Below are 17,036 nucleotides of genomic sequence, written 5' to 3'. Positions count from 1 at the left end.
CACCCCATATATATTTTTTATTATTTTATTATTTTGTTTTATATATTTTTTTAAAATTTAATAATAAAATATTATTTTTTAATTAGTGGGACACGTGGTAGCTTTTAGACCCTTGGATGAGATTCGATGGCCAGGATTTTTTTTTAAAAAACTAATAGGCAATTCCCTAGCTATTGATGAAGATCTCGATCCTAACTTTGCCTCCCTAAAAATGGAATATTGCAATAATATATATGTTCTTATAAAATAGAAGAACGACATACATTCATTATTCTTAGTATAAGCTTTCAACATCTGCCTGACAAATCTCATGTAAATTCTCAAACATGTAGAAGAAAATTGTGTTTTGTGTGTGTAGAAAGACTATTACTCTCGGCCATAATTTTCACACAATGACATAATGAAGCCTAATGAGCAAACTTCACTCATATATAAATAGGGTGAGAGAAAATGGCTTCCTCATGTGTTCATAAAAATTGGCTTATCCCATTATGGGCTCAAAACAAAACAAATAATTATGCTCGCTAGTCCACCCAAAAGGAATAAATACAATAATCTCCCGCTTGGACAACATAAGTCATTTAGCCACAAAACAATCCGATTCAAATGTGTTTGCAAGTAACAAGTTAAGAATATATACATCGATAGGATGCATGACTAATACACAATGTCTCACCGAGACTCATACACAATGTCTCGTATCACAACATCAATGTCATAGTTAATATAAATGCGTACAAAATAATATATGGCAACACAAAAATACTCACGATATACACAAATGCACATAACTTCCACTAACTCAATAAAACAATAGACTCTAACAACTTCATATGAGTCGCATGCTTCTGAAACACTATAACAGCAAAATACCTTGGTTATTGGGTCCACCAACATATGTTATGTGGGTGTATAAATCACACAACTGTGAGATTCAGCTACCTTCCTCGCTAACAAACAAATATTTTTATGTCAATATGCTTGTATAGAAATGATCTCCTAGTATTCCGAGAGAAATTAAAGAAAATTGATACAGAATCAACACGAAATATTTCCAACAGCATCACAATGGCATCTAGAATACCCAGCCCTAAGAGAAAATTTCGTAGTCATGTATCCTGACATGTAGCCTTACAATAAGCTACACATTTTATCTCTATAATTGTGAAAGTTATGAGTGTTTGTATGACACTTTTCCACCAAATAACTCTTCCCACCATCAAAAATACACAATTTGAATAACCCAAAATATCTAACTATATCAAGAATGTCAGATTACTAATGCGCTAGCACAAAGTCCTTAACAGCTCGCAAGTACCTTAGTACATTCTTTGTAGCTTTCTAGTGACTCAAGTATCTCCTAAGTACACAAATAATATAATCATATCGATGTTATCTATGTACTTAAAGTGCTCATCAAGCTACACATAGTTGGCCCAAATAGGATTGCTTGGGGCTATATATATGGAGACTCAGTACGTATCACACACTTGCTGCAAATAGGATTGCTTGGGGCTATTGAGATTCAGAAGGTATCACATAGTTGGGGCAAAGAGGAAATCATTTTTGAGGAAAACATTGTCAACCATGCAGCAAAAAAATCACGTGGGAATGCAAGAGTGGAAACCCAACAGGAGAAATCGAAGCAAACGGAAAAGAAAACAACAATCTTTTGTAACAAAAGAATTCTTTTGTGCAGAAAGAACTTATTGAAACCTGAAAGCCAAAGCAAATTGCACCACCCGAGAGGGTTAAAAGAATTGGAAAGCAAAGCTATCTTTCAAAATGCCAGCGTGTGGGAGTCCCAAAGAAGGAAAAAGCTCCAGCACGTGTGAAGAGAGTTGAATTGGAAACTGCATGGATCGAAGAGAAAAGCCAACAGGCAACAAGCAAGCAAAACATAGCTGCAGAGAAGACCCAATGGCCTGAAACGTGAACACCTGTTGCAGGAGACAAAGAGCTGCCCATTAATTTCTTTTGCAAAGAAGAAGTCAACTCAAGAATCAAGATGCATGGGACCAACAATTAATAGGACAACCTTTTTGGCTTTATTTTTCTTTTATTGTGTTTAATATCTAGCATTTTGATGATGGAATTTATTTTCATGATTATGAGTGGCTAATCTTTTAGCTAGGCTATATGGGTGAAGCCTAATATTTCTATTTTTTTTGTTTAAAAACTATTTTTGATGCCCTTCATAAATTAATGATTGAATGGTGGGAATGATTTTAATTTGAGAAATATTTCGTGTTGACAAGTTTTTGATTCATTATTATTTTTGTTTATATTAAATGCTTACTTTTTGTTTGATTTGTTATGATTCCAATTTATAGTAAACGCTTAATCTCTCTTAATATGTCATTGAAATCAATTTTTTAATCAAATCCATGCCCAATCTACTTTATTTTTAATTAGTGCTTTATTGTTAAATCCTCCGACTAGGAGAGTTGATACTCTACCTAGTTGAGTTAAGGATGTGTCGAGAATATGTAATAGAATATTAGGTGGATTCTTAAAGCCCTAGTATTTTCCTATTAATTTTTCCTTGCTCTATTTTACTTGATTTAGTTTTGTTAATTAAATCACTCAATTGCTCTACTAAGAAAAAACAAAAACCAAATCATTTTATTCTTCTTTGCACGATAATAGAAATTTTACTTTAATGTCTATCATTCCCTGTGGATCGACCTCGGTTTTACCAAAATTTGGAGTTTTGCAATCTTTTTGACGCAGCAAAAAACGCCACCACCCGCGCGAGAACAAAAACAAAAAAAAGAAACCAGAAGAAAAGATGGGCTGCAATTTCACAGCTTTTCAATGAATATTAGAAAAAACAAAAAGCACGAGTACCCACCATCGCGAAAGTTGGACAGAGTTAGCACTCCCATCCAACTTCCGTCCAAAAAATGGATGAAAGTCCATGTCAGCCAAATAAAAAGCTAACACGTGGCAATGAGTACTATTAAAAATGAAAAAATTAATAAAAAAAATTTAAAACAATTAAAAAAATTAAAAAAAAAAAAAAGAAGAAGAAGAAGAAAAGTGTGGCTCCAACCACCCCTTTGGGTAAAAATGGGGAGCCTTTAGGCCAAAATGGGGTGGCCAGTTAGAGGGTGGCCAAAACCACCCCCATAGGCTTTGGGGGTGAACCATTTGGCTTGGGGGTGGTTTCGGGCACCCCCTACGGCCGGTCTGGGGGTGGCTTGGCCACCCCCATGGCAAATTGATTTTTGGGGGTGGCCGAAACCACTCCCATAGGCTTTGGGGGTGGCTTGACCACCCCCATTTGGCCTGATGGTGATTTCGGCCACCTCCTATGGCCGGTCTGGGGGTGGCTCGTCCACCACCATTGACCCTAAGATTTTTTGTTTTTTTTTTTGGGCCTTCTGGGAGTGGCTAGACCACCCCAAGGGCCATGAGGGTGGTTCGGTGATACATCGTAACTTAGTGGGCTGCAAATGAGAACAACAAGAAAGAGTGGATAGATATTTTTAGATTTTGATACGATCAAAAAATCAAAGAAATTTTCTTTAAACGCTAGATACTCTCTAGGGTTTGAAAGAAAATAAAGAAGAAACTCAACCCTGAGACTTCTTATTGATAAAAACTCACATATAATCAAAAGTTACATTTCTAGAGGCTATAAACATGTATTTATAACCCTAGAGTCCTAACCTTACTTGTAAAATGAAATTAAGTCGAGTTAGACTTCTATGCTGGCCATTCGAACGGAACAAACCTCTGTTCGGACACTCCTAAAGAAAACTGAAATTAAAGTACATAAAACAACTGAAAACGAAGTAAAAACTAAAACATAATATAGGGCCGTTCGAATGGCATGCGAACGGGATGTGAATGGATGTCTCGGGTTTTACTATGGTGACTTCTGGAAGAAGCCCATTCGGATGGCTTGCGAACATAAGCTCTTTTGACCTAGTAAACATCGAAATTAGCAAACCCTCGTGAAATATGACTTTGTAGATCTTTGAGTTAGATTTCCAACACTTTAAAGATTGCTCCAATCCGAAGTTTAAAACTCTACCTATGGCCTTTTTAGTAGGACTTGTCAGGTGCGCATCATTGCTCTTCTTTGTGGAATCCTTAGCTTTCTGATATAAATCATTCGGCCACCCTAAACCGGCTATAAGGGGTGGCTGAAACCACTTCCACGACAAATGGGGGTGGCTGAGCCACCCCCAAAGCCTATGGGAGTGGTTTTGGCCAACCCCAAAAATCAAATTGGGGGTGGCCGAACCACCCCTAGGCAATATGGGGGTGGCAAAGCCTATGGGGGTGGTTTCGGCCACTCCCTAGCTAGCCATGGGGTGGCTCCAGCCACCGCTTTCTTCTTCTCTTTTTATTTTTTTTATTTTTTTTAGTTATTAATTGTTTGATTTTTCATTTTTAATAGTATTCTTTGTCACGTGTCAGCTTTTTATTTGGCTGACATGGACTTCCGTTAGTTTTTTGGACGGGAGTACTGCTAACTCCGTTTTAATCAATAATAGAAGTACCATTTGTGAAACAAATTGAAACTGAGGTGAGTAAAAATAAAGGCGTTAAACCACACGGGTAACATTGTAAAGTTTTTAGATTTGATTACCCAACATTGAAAATATTTTTAGCTTTAAAGGTGCGATTACAAAAGCACTAAAACATCTGAAAAATAAGTGAAGTTTAACTAATTTCTAACAAAAAAGAGGTTCCGCATATAAGTACAACAAGTTTTTGCTTCTCAACATAAATTCACACATTTATTCATAAATATGCCAGACTTATGCTTTTTTATTTTCTATATATATATATGTGTCAGAATGTAATTGGGGTATGTTAAATTTTCTTTTAACGGTTAACATGATTTCAATCCCCTACTAAGCTAGAGGTTGAGAGAGAGGGGGATCGTTACTCAACTACACAAAACAAAACAAAACAAAACAACCCACAGACAACTCCTGGTGTAATAAGATACAGCTAAGGATTTTATATAGCCTAGCCCCAGTTGTCATTTTCCTCTCAAATCTTTTCCTGCAACTAGCAAAAGCTTACTTTTAGTATGTGGTTAGCAAGCTGCTGCACAGCTTTCCAAGCCGTGATTGCAAGAAGTTGTAATGCAATGGATTCTTCCTTGTCATTTACATTGAAATGAGCTAGGTATTATATACACAAAATGCATATGTGACCGTTGCCTTATACAAGAAGTAATAGCTAGGATATATTGTATGCACTAATTTTCTTTCCTTGCATTGTACAATTTCCTTTGCTATTGCAATCTTTTCCTTTTCACCATGAGATGATGTTGCATGATGAATGCTAGTTGATGATACGCATGACACTTTCCATTGATCATGTGCTGTTCCTTTACCAGAGTTGCGCCGACAGCAAACCGTTTGGCGTAGACATTTCCAACCATGGTATGAGTCATGCAAACGCGGTCTGACATGTTAATGGACTCATTTGAACTTTCTTAATTCTTCTAAAACCTTATGATCATCATGAACGTTACCATTTTGGTGTGCTGGCTTTGGCTTATGCTTACCAATTACTGTTGACAAAACCCTTGAAGGCTGAAACAAACCTCTTGTCCACATATTCCTACAAGCCCTTCAAAAAGCTTGGCCATTTCAACATGACTTCTCATGAACTTCCTAAGGTTTATATTCTAAGACTCAAACTAAATGGCCACTATGTTGCATATTCAAGCATTCATTAATATCTTTGTTATTAAACTCCTTCATTATTTCTAGTTCTTTTTAATTACTATGAAAACATAAGACTCACTTATTTGTCTATGTAAAAATAATAACGTCATATTTACATAGACTTTGATGTGGGACATGAGGTCAAGAGGGATGGTCCTTTTACCAGATTTGATGGTTACTAAACCATTTGTTGTAAATTTTGTACTAGTCTCTAAGGAGCAAGTTTTTAGTAATGTTAATATTATTGTCTGTAATATGCCTTAAACATTGTCTATACTTGATATGTATAATTATAGGTAATTATTTGTCACTTGTGGTGCTTACTTGGTGCACCTAATTTGCATTTATTATGTAACTTAAAATAATGTTAATATAATTATTCTATATATAATAATTTATAGAATTTATTATAAATGTATAAGAACAAATCTAATGTCCAAGCTCTACTAAAAAGTCCGAAGACCAAACTCTTTTAATTCAAACAAATACTAACGATGCAAATGTTAAAGTTCCTAAATCTATCATATGGAAAGAAGTAATTAGGTATTTTTAGGTATTGCAATTGCTCCGGCAGTCTTTTTAAGTATTTTCACCAAACTGCCTCACTAAAATAACTAAAAAATGGTTTTGATGAGGCCGTAAATAATGCTCTAAAGAAAGTGAAATATGAAAAGTAGTTGAACAAAATAATTATACAAACCAATGTCTAAGTATGATAGAAATTCAATTTGACAAAATTGAAAATAATTAAGTTAGACCCAAACCAATGTCTAAGCACTGTTCGTAAATAGTTTATAGACTAACTAATCTTTTCTGCATTATTTCTAACATTATCCCTTAATGCTGAATGTTTACAACTTCTAACAAATCTTTAAATTGAATGAATTTATTTGAAAGAATGGACTTTATGAATATATCTGCAAGCAGCTCATTTGTAGCTTTCTGTTGATGTTACTGCATGTCTTCTAAAATTATTTTTAGCCAAACAACTTGACAAGCTGTTAAAGTTACTGCAATATTTTCAGCTTCAAAAGATGACAATGCAGTAGATGGTCGCCTCTTTGAGCTCCAAGCAATTGCTCCTGAACCAAGGTTGAAGACGTATCTCGTTGTGCTTCGACAATCATCCAATAAACCTGCTCAATTACTATTAGAAAAACAACATAGTTCATTAGTGTTAGTATACCAAATCATGTCCCCTTCATATATCTCAACTCCCTTTTGACAACACCATAATGATGCTTGGTTGGACTTTCTTGATTGCTTTTTGGCAAGGATCCTATGGAGGAGTTCAAGAAGTTTTTAATAATATCCCTATTGTAGAATGGGTAATTAATGGTGATCCTCAAGCCTTCTCCTCTATCGTCTATTACAAAGGCGGATACTTGACTTTTCTATAATCAAGCAGCTATCACTATGGATCACATTTGGTTTGTGAAGAATCGGCTAGTGCATGATCATATTCAATTCAAGCCAACCTCACTCAGTCCTTACAGCATATTTTCAACTTAGTGAAGGCACATAAAGTAGCTTGGAATGATGCTACCTCCATTTCCATCTGGTCTCCTTCTCTCCTAGGTAATTTCAAGGCTAATTTTGATGTTGCGGTCAAGAGTTATTTCTTAGTTGCAACTATGGTTCTTAATGATTATAATGATAAAATTATCCATACTGCTACCAAACGTCTCTCTACTACTGATGCCACTATTGGTGAAGTTCATGCTGCTCTATTAGCATCTCAAATTGCCTCTAATCTTGGTATTTATTCCTTAATTTTGGAAGGTGATGCTATCAATATTGTTCTTGCCATTCAACACCCAGATCTTTTCGAAGACTGAAATTACTGTTAACTTGTTGTCCTTGTATAACTAGAAGGCTTGCAAAGTTTCTAGGAGTGCAAATTATTGTGCACACTGTTTAGCTTGATGGGCCGCTTTTAACCTAGTGTTTGGAAGCATTCCTGATTGGTCTGACAATCTCTCTTCCATTCGGATCAAGAGTGGGAAATAACCCCTTATAACCTTTCCCCTATTAGCTTAGAAAAAAAAGGTTGTTATGAACATAGGGGTGCGTCGAAGGCAATGGCACAGCATCACTTCGACATTACCCCAAAAAAAAAAAAAAAAAAAATTGCCATTTTGGGAATTTTCTTTTATTTTTATTTTTTATTTTGAATAAATGACATCAAATTATCATCGGTTATTTTTACAAACGAGGATAACCTTAGTAAGTTCTCGTCGTTAAAAATTATTTTATCTAGTTTAAATTTAAATGACAATAAAATTAAAGTAAACTGACATTGTTTATTGCTTAAACAACGATAAAAGACATAATTTTATGGTCGTTTTTATGTAAACGGAGAGAATGACATTTAAATGACAAAATTCTCGTCATTTAGTTATGAAACAACAAGAACAAAAAATGTTCTAGTCGTGTACATAGAAACCACAAGAATGGGATATACGAAAAATACATTCCCATCATCAAACACCAAGGAGAATTCCTTGTCTTGAAATTAGCATTTATTCATAACCAAATATTTCGGAATCAAAAATATTATAAACAATTTATACAAAATAATACATGTATACAGAATAAACAAATATAAACATTGTTTGCTTCAATATAAATCATGTAACACTTTCTTTTTATTTCTCAAATATGCATATTTTCTGTATTAAAAGTGAGCATTATCATAACTGCATGCATTTCTCTTGAAGAGAAGACCCAAAGGCCTGAAATGTGAACACCTACGGCAAAAGACAGAGAGCTGCCCATTTCTTTTGTAAAGAAGAAAGTCAACAAATTCTGAAATTATGCATGTCTTGATGCCATGGCAGAAAACTAATTGAGAAATAGACAAAAATCAGCCACCAGGGGGCCGGGGGTGGTGCCGGGGATTTTTTTTTTTTTTTAATTTTTTTTAATTAGTGCTTTGTTGTTATATCCTCCGACTAGGAGAGTTGATTCTCTACATAGTTGAGTTAAAAATGTCTCGAAAATACCTAGTACAATATATCAGGTGGATCCTTAAAGCCTTAGTGGTTTTCTATTAATTTTTCCTTCATAGCTCTATTTTACTTTATTTAGTTTTGTTAATTAAATCACTCAATTGTCCTACTTCTTAGCGAAAAGCAAAAACCAAATCATTTTATTCTTCTTTGTACGATAATAGAAATTTTATTTTAATGTCTACCATTCACTGTGAATTGACCTCAGTTCTACAAAAAATTTTATTACTTGCGATAGTTTGAACATGAATTTTGCAACCTTTTTTAACACACCAATAAACACCTCCACCGACAACAAAAAGAAAAAAACAAGAAGAAAAGATGGGCTGCAATTTCACAGCTTTTCAATGAAAACATTAGAAAAAAGCAAAAAGCACGAGCACCCACCATCAGACACATTTTCCCAATGTCTGTAGGAGCACTCACGTCTTGTGGCTTGAATGTGCCTCTTACGCGGAAAGCACCAGCACAATAAGTTAATAACACTAGTAGAGATAGGACTGACAATTTGCCCAACCGTGTTCACAACTTTACAGAAAAACTGTTCAAACTCACATCTAGATCTGGTTTTTCAAAGGAAAAAATATTAAAATGATATTTATTTCGGGCATGAAAAAACTAATCATAGGCACTAATACTAATTATTAGAATATTTTATTGTTAGAATAAGCTTTCAATTTCATGAAGATTCTCAAATATATAGAAGAAAATTATATTTTATGTGTGTAGAGAGACTATATATTACTCTTACTCTCAACCCTAATTTTTATGTAATGACCTAATGAAGCATCATTAATGGGTAAATTTCACTTATATATATAGAGTGAGAGTAAATAGTTTACTCATGTGTCCACAAAAATTGGCCCATCCTATTATGGGTCAAAAATAAACAAATGACTATGCGAGTTCACAAAAAAGGAATAAATACAACAAAAATTTCTCTTAAATTAAAAATTAAAAAAAAACCAAAAGAATAAAACATGAAAAACAAAAAAACACTGAAAGATCCCGTAGCAGCAGTGGGTGGTTGTGGGTTAGTTGTGGCTCATGTTGCAGATAGTCAAATCGTTTTTTTTTTTAGCAGTATTTTGAGAATTTTTATATTTTCTATTAGGATTTAACAAAAAATTCTAACGGAAGTGATACCATTGTAAAGTTTTTAAACCTGATTACCCGACATTAAAAATACGTTTAACTTTAAAGTGATTACAAAAGCACTAAAACATCTAAAAATTAAGTGAAGTTTCCTGTATTATATAACTAATTTCTATAACGAAAAAGAGGATCCACATATAAGTACAATAAGTTTTTTGCATCTCAACACAAATTCACATATTTATTCGATCATAAAGAAAAATGCTAGACTTAATACTTTTTTACATTTTCTTTATACGTTTCAGAATGTGATTGGGGTATGTTAAATTTTCTTTTAACGGTTAGCGTGACTTCAATCCCCTACTAAGCTATCTAGAGGCTGACAGAGAGGGGTTTGGTTACTCAACCAAACAAAACAAAACAAAACACAGACAACTCCGGGTGCAGTAAGATACGAATGATACTTTGCATTTGAGTGTCACAGTCCTTAGCTAGTAGTGCTGATGAGTGTACGTAGGTTAACAGTGATCACGTGCCCTTTCTCTACCAGAGTCGCACCGACGGCAAAACCTTATGATTATCATGAACTTTACCTTTTTGGAGTGCTGGTTTTGGCTTACGCTTACCCATTGTTGTTGGCAAAACCCTGAAAAGCTGAAACAAACCTCTTGTCCATATATTGCTACAAGCCCTGGCCTTCAAAAAGCTTAGCCATTTCAACATCATGACTTATCATAAACTTCCTAACGTTTTTATTCTAAGACTCAAACTAAATGGCCATTATGTTGCATATTCAGGGCCGGCTCAATGTTTTCTGGGGTCTTAGGCGTAACTTTTAAATGAGGCCTTACTTTTTTTAATATTTATATATTAATCAAATAATATTTATTTTAATATTATTATAATATTTAGAGTTCTCATTTTTATTAATCCTTACAAAAATAAACACAATAATAAAAAAATTATTTTTTTAAATAAATCCTTACCTCTTTGATACACCTGTTTCAAACAAAACCCACCAAAAAAATTGACAAAAACTCATACAAAACCCACAAGAAAAATCAAGTACAGAAATAAACATTACAAAAAAAAAAAAAAAAAAAAATTATGAATCCTTACCTCATTGATACACATGTTTCTCTCTCTCACCTAGCCTCTCTCTCTCTCTCTTGCTTCATCTCTCTTCATCACGTTCTGTTTTGAGTGAAACCAAGGAAAGAGAAAAAAAATAAGATAAGAAGGGAGATTGTGGGCGGTGGAGAAGAAAAAAGAGAAAGAAAAAGAAAGGAAAGAAAGTGGGTGGTTAGGTAGGGTTAAAATGATTTTTCAAAATCAAATAATTTCGGATGCATAAGTATATAGACTCTTTTTAAATATAAGAATATTTACTTTTCTGGGTTAATTGGTCTTATTTTACCATGGGCTTATTATATTGGGGCCTTATTAAATTGAAGCATTTTTTAAATTACTTACTTATCATGATTAGAGGCCTTAAGTTTTTATGAAAGAAAAAAATTTAGGCCTAATTAAAAAAAAAAAAATTATTATTAAAAAAATTTTTTGGGCAAAAAAATAAATTTTTTTTTTTGGGCCTTATTAATCCGGGGGCCCTAGGCGTGCGCCTCACTCACCTAGTAGTCCAGCCGGCCCTGATTCATGCATATATTCATTATCTTTGTTATTAAACTCCTCCATTATTTCAAGTTTTTTTATTATGAAGACTGAACACTCACTTGTTGATGAAGAGGAAGAGGGGCGTATACTTTTTTTTTGGTAATTACCTTTTTTTTCATAAATTATAACGCATTGTCAGTTTGCCTCAATGAATTGACAACCTTATTACTCGACCCTATCAAACTAACATTTTGTGCCCAAAACCCCAATTCCGTCAGTCAAAGGCGTTAACTCAGATGATCAACCTGTTACGTGTGCCCCACATGCCATCTTGAAATTTTCTATCCCACATTTTTTTTCATCAACTGCAACGCATTGTCATTTCAAGATGGCATGTGGGGCGCACGTGACAGGTTGACTATCTAAGTTAACGCCTTTGACTAACAGAATTGTGGTTTTGGGCACAGAATGGTAGTCTGATAGGTTGGGTAGTAGGGTTGTCAGTTCATGAAAAAAAAGTGACAATACGTTATAGTTGATGTGGGAAAAGGCAATTATCCTATTTTTATTTTTATTTATTTTTATTATTATTATTATTATTTTTTTATGCGGATGGAGATGGGGATTAAAGGGGTGAAAGCTGGTGTTTTTACTATTTTTCTTAAGTTGTTCAGGTTGAGATGTCAACCTCTTGGTGACGGGCATAATTAAAATGACGAGTTTAATTTATGCCACATTAATCCCATAGGCCATAGAAGTTATATATTCTCTAATACAAAAGGTAGTACGTAGAATAATGTAAATATGGTAATCAAATCAAGATTTGATTATAAATTTATAATAATACATGAAAGGTAAATGACTTAATAAGAACAAAACAAAAGATATAAATCGGAAAGAAAACAAACAATATTGTGACAAACAACTGGTAGGATAAGGATGATCCTCTGGTTGCTGTTATTCATCATGCAGTACTGTAGGTAGTTGAAAACAGTTGATAGGTTCTAACTGACGACAAGCTGGACTCCGTAATTAACTAACCAAAGCTTACTGTGAGTTGGTGCTTAGTATGGCAGTTGCATGCTCCTGCACCAGTTTCCAAGCCATGATCACGTGCCGTTCCTCTACCAGAGTCGCGCCGACGGCGAACCGTATGGCGTAGACATTCCCAACCACGGCATGAGTCATGAAAACGCGGCCTGACATGTTAATGGACTCCAATAACTTCTCGTTCACCTCATTTGAACTTCCTTCTTCTTTTTCTACTACGACCTTATAATGTCCATTCTCAGCGTTACCATTTTGGTGTGATTGCTTCGGCTTTCGCATACCCATTGCTTTTGGCAAAACCCTAAAGCAAACCATAGCAAAATTTCTAGGGACCACAATTTCAAACCTCTTGTCCATTGCTACAAGCCCTTCAAAAAGCTTGGCCATTTCAACATGACTTCTCATGAACTTCCTAAGGTTAGCCACGCCATAGCTTCTAAGCACAAACCAAAGCTTCAAGGCTCGGAATCTCCGGCTTAGGGTTATCTGCCAGTCTTTGTAATCCACCACTTGCCTTGACTCGGTGGCTTTATTCCTCAAAAACTCGGGGTTCGTCGAGAGTGATTTTATCAAGGCACTCGGATCTTTCACCCAAAGGCAGCAGCAATCTAAAGTGGTTAAGAACCATTTATGAGCATTGAGACTAAATGAGTTGGCACCCTCAACGCCGTCCAGGAAATGCCGGAACTCAGGACAAATGCATGCACTTCCGGCATAAGCAGCATCGACGTGCACCCACATGCCGTAATCTTTTGCCACTTGGCATAACGACCCCAGTGGATCAACGGCAGATGTTGAAGTAGTCCCCACAGTGGCGCATAGAAACAATGGGACTAAACCTGCTTCTATGTCTTTGCGAATTTGGGATTGTAGCGAGTCTGGCGACAGCGCAAATGATGTCGACTTTGTGGTCCTGACAGCTCTGAAATTTTTCGGGTGGATTCCGGCTATTTTTGCTGCCTTTTGGAGTGCGCTATGGGTTTGGTCGGACCCATAAACCACCAACTTTTTAATGTTGTCTGTCCCGATTTTGCTTAGCATTTGATCCCTTGCAGCGGCGAGTGTGCACAAAATGGCCTCACAAGTGGTCCCTTGTAGCACACCCCCGCCATTGCCGGAGAAAAGGAAGGATTTGGGCAGCATGAGCATCTCTCCAAGCCAATCCACGACTATTGTCTCAAGCTCAGTGGCGGCTGGAGATGCAATCCAGTTGAATCCGACCACATTGAATCCGGCACTAAGCATCTCTCCTAGAAACCCTGCTGTGCTACTTGTGCATTGGAAGTAAGCGAAGAAGTTAGGGCTTTGCCAATGTGTTAAACCAGGAATTATATGCTTCTGCACGTCTTGCAGAATGGTTTCGATGGGCTCTGGATTATATGGGGTGGACTCCGGCAAGCGTTGCCGGAGATATCCTGGTGCCACTTGGCTTCGAACTGGGTATTTCTCAACATCCAGAAAATAATCGGCTAAGAAGTCGATCATCATGTGGCCTTGCCGCCTGAACTCCTCAGGGTCGAGTGGGTTGTTGTTAAAGATGGAAGAGTGGTTGATTTCATGGCCGTCAAAATTGAGGGTAGCCATTGTTGGTAACTAGAGAAAATTAAAGAAATGGTTGAGTTGGTTGGTTTCTTTGGTTTTCTCAAGGAAGAGTTGATGAGTGGGAAAGAAGCGGATGAAGAGTTTATATATAGAGACGTCCAAAGCCCCTTCAGAATGAAATTGAGTTATTTAAGGGTTAACAACTTTTTTGGTATTTGGGTTTTGAGGTTTTTATAATTTTCTCTCCTAAGTTTTAAAATATGACTAATTTAGTACCTTAGATTTTGGAAAAGATCCAATCACCATCTCTAATTTGAAAAATTCTATGAGGACGACCGAACTACCCCCAATTTGACCTTAGGGGTGGCTCCAAGGGCCAAAAAATGGGTGGCCGAAACCAATCCTTTTTGGCCCTTAGGCCACCCCCAGACTGACCTTGGGGGGTGGATAAGCCACCCCTAACTAAGATCAAACTGAGGGTGGCTGGCCACCCCCATAGAATTTTTCAAATTAGAGGTGGTGATTCGGTCTTTTCTAAAATTTGAGGTACTAGATTAGTCATATTTTAAAACCTAGGGAGAAAATTAAAATATCTCAAAACTCAGGTAACAAAAAAGTTATTAATCCTTTAATTTTTTTATCGACATATATTTCTTCAAAACCAGTCTCAAGAAAATATTCTTCAATTCATTTAAAATAGTGTCAGGTGTCTAAAAACATTTAAAAGGCACATTAAATTCTTAACGTCCTTAATAGTAATTTACCAATTTAGAGTAAATTTAATGTAATTTTTAAATATTTATATACACTCAACATTATTTTAAATAGATTGAAAAATACTCTTTCAATTTGGAGGAAATTTTGTCATTTATTCGAATCACCATTTCTTTCTCATTACATGTTGCCAACAATAATATCTTCTGCTTTAACGGCGTATCGTTCCTTTTTAATATATTCTAGAACCACGTGAAGCAAAAGTCGGCGGTCTAGACCATTAGATCATGACATTTTGGCAAGGTCGCTTGATTGGAGACCTAGCCTTGTGAGAAATTAAAGGCATGAGTTAAATGAGTTTAGCAACCTTTCTTTGTCCAACTAGTTGCTCCTATCTTTGATGCCAAGATCTTCTAGGAGACGCTGCTACCTATAGCTGACATAAAGGTTTGTTTAAACATTATTTGGTTAATTATTGAGATAATTGGATTCAGTAGCGACTGATTTTTAATAAAAGAATATATTTTCTTTGTCCTTATTCCTTGTGTGTTCAAGAATCCAAGAGATAGGCATGTTCTCTTTTCTTAGTTTTCTATCCCCCTTTTATCACATTAATTACCTGCCAAATTAACGAGAGAACCTAGATCGACTCTATTTACGTACTACATGTTCCGAAAGCCATATGTTAGAGTTTTAAGGAGGACCAGGCACCGCAGACATGCGGTAGTTTTGTCAACCGGCCAGGATGTCTTTTAACCCTTAGAAGAAAATTACCATGAATTAAAATAAAATAAAATAAAACTACCGTGAATTAAAATAAACTACAGGTAAGTTTGTTTGGTTTTTTTCTTCTCTCTTTTGGCCGTGAACTCCCATTCAAAACAAATAATTCTCTTCTTCTTTTTGGGACCAAAACGACTCCAAGCCATTAGACAAATAATTCTTTTCTTCTTCCGAATCTGTTTCCCAAACGACTCCAAATAATTCTGTTTTGGCCGTGAACTCCCATTCAAAATAAATAATTCATAACGCGATCTGACTCAACGTATTAGACTAGAAGTCTGTCATATGGAAGGTCAGAAATTAAATCTTTAAGGGACCAGAGGATAAAAGTAAAATTTTTATAAGTCATTTTAAAAAAGTTTGGGAGATCTTCGGCAACCTGGAGAGAGATGGAAATTGCGTATTAAGGGACGAAAGGATGGAGATATATAGTAGTGGCCGAGCAATGCTAGAGCATTTACTCCGGTCCTTCTCTATCATTCCTTTTTTAAAATTAACCATTAAATTATCTTTACTACTAATGGCGGAGAAGGAAGGAGGGACCGACTTATGAACAATGTTGAAAAAGAACAGTAATTAACAGGTGTTTTTTAAGCCGTAAAACACAAGGCTGGCAGAGAAGGGGAGGCTATATATCTAGATCCACCGCTAAAAGGAAAAGGATGTTTGGATTAGTCCACCTCCCACCACACATCTTGCACCGGCTTCTTTACCTGCTCCTGTTTTTATCAACAACATCGTACTACACACGTACACTTTAGTCCCCACACACGTGGGAAGATGACCATGAGCATGATTTTATTTTTTTTATCTTACGATGATTCATTCATTTGTTTCCATCAAAGGAAAATGATTATTCTATCCTAATTTTTTATAATCCTAAATTTTAGAGCTGTAAATAAATCAATCTGTTCGACAATTCACTCGGTTTAACTTGATCCGTACTTAAGCTCGATACTGTACAAGTTTATTCATTACAGTAGAAACCCGCTCGATTAGTAAATGATACATACTCGACTCCCTCGAGAAAACTCGATAGCAACTCACGAGCTTAGCTCGTTTAAAGCTTAACCGACTTGTTAATTCATTCAATTCACACACACTATTAACATATACTAACTAATAGAGCAATATCTAAACAGAATAGCCAAACTATATATATATATATATATATATATATATATATATATTTGTTTTTCAGGTATAACTATATACTATACTTGTACTATATATAGTTACTATATTAATAAATTGCTCACATTATACATATACTACAGTTTTTATTATCTAGTTATATATAATAATATTATATTGTTTTTTTTTTTTTACATATCTATACAAGAAAAGAGGGAGAGAGATTCGAACTAGTATAATATATTATTAATTTGCTACTGATAGACTATAGTTATATGGTGTATTGTATAATATGTCTTGTATAGTTATGTATTATATATTTATACTATACATAAATGTTAAAAGGTTGTTTTAAAATTTGAGCTTGAACTTTGCTCGGAATCCTAATAATAAT

General features: G+C 35.3%; 1 protein-coding gene across 1 annotated transcript; it reads right to left on the bottom strand.

Moving 5' to 3' along the window:
- Window positions 1-12,466: 12,466 nt before the first annotated feature.
- On the bottom strand, window positions 12,467-14,053 carry LOC132169494 (tyrosine decarboxylase 1-like). Its single transcript, XM_059580524.1, has one exon. The coding sequence runs from the start codon at window positions 14,051-14,053 to the stop codon at window positions 12,467-12,469; it is 1,587 nt and encodes a 528-aa protein (XP_059436507.1).
- Between the last annotated feature and the right edge of the window lie 2,983 nt (window positions 14,054-17,036).

This window comes from Corylus avellana, chromosome ca2, assembly GCF_901000735.1.
Source record: "Corylus avellana chromosome ca2, CavTom2PMs-1.0".
NCBI classification, from domain to species: domain Eukaryota; kingdom Viridiplantae; phylum Streptophyta; class Magnoliopsida; order Fagales; family Betulaceae; genus Corylus; species Corylus avellana.
This window is presented reverse-complemented; position numbering and strand designations above follow the sequence as displayed.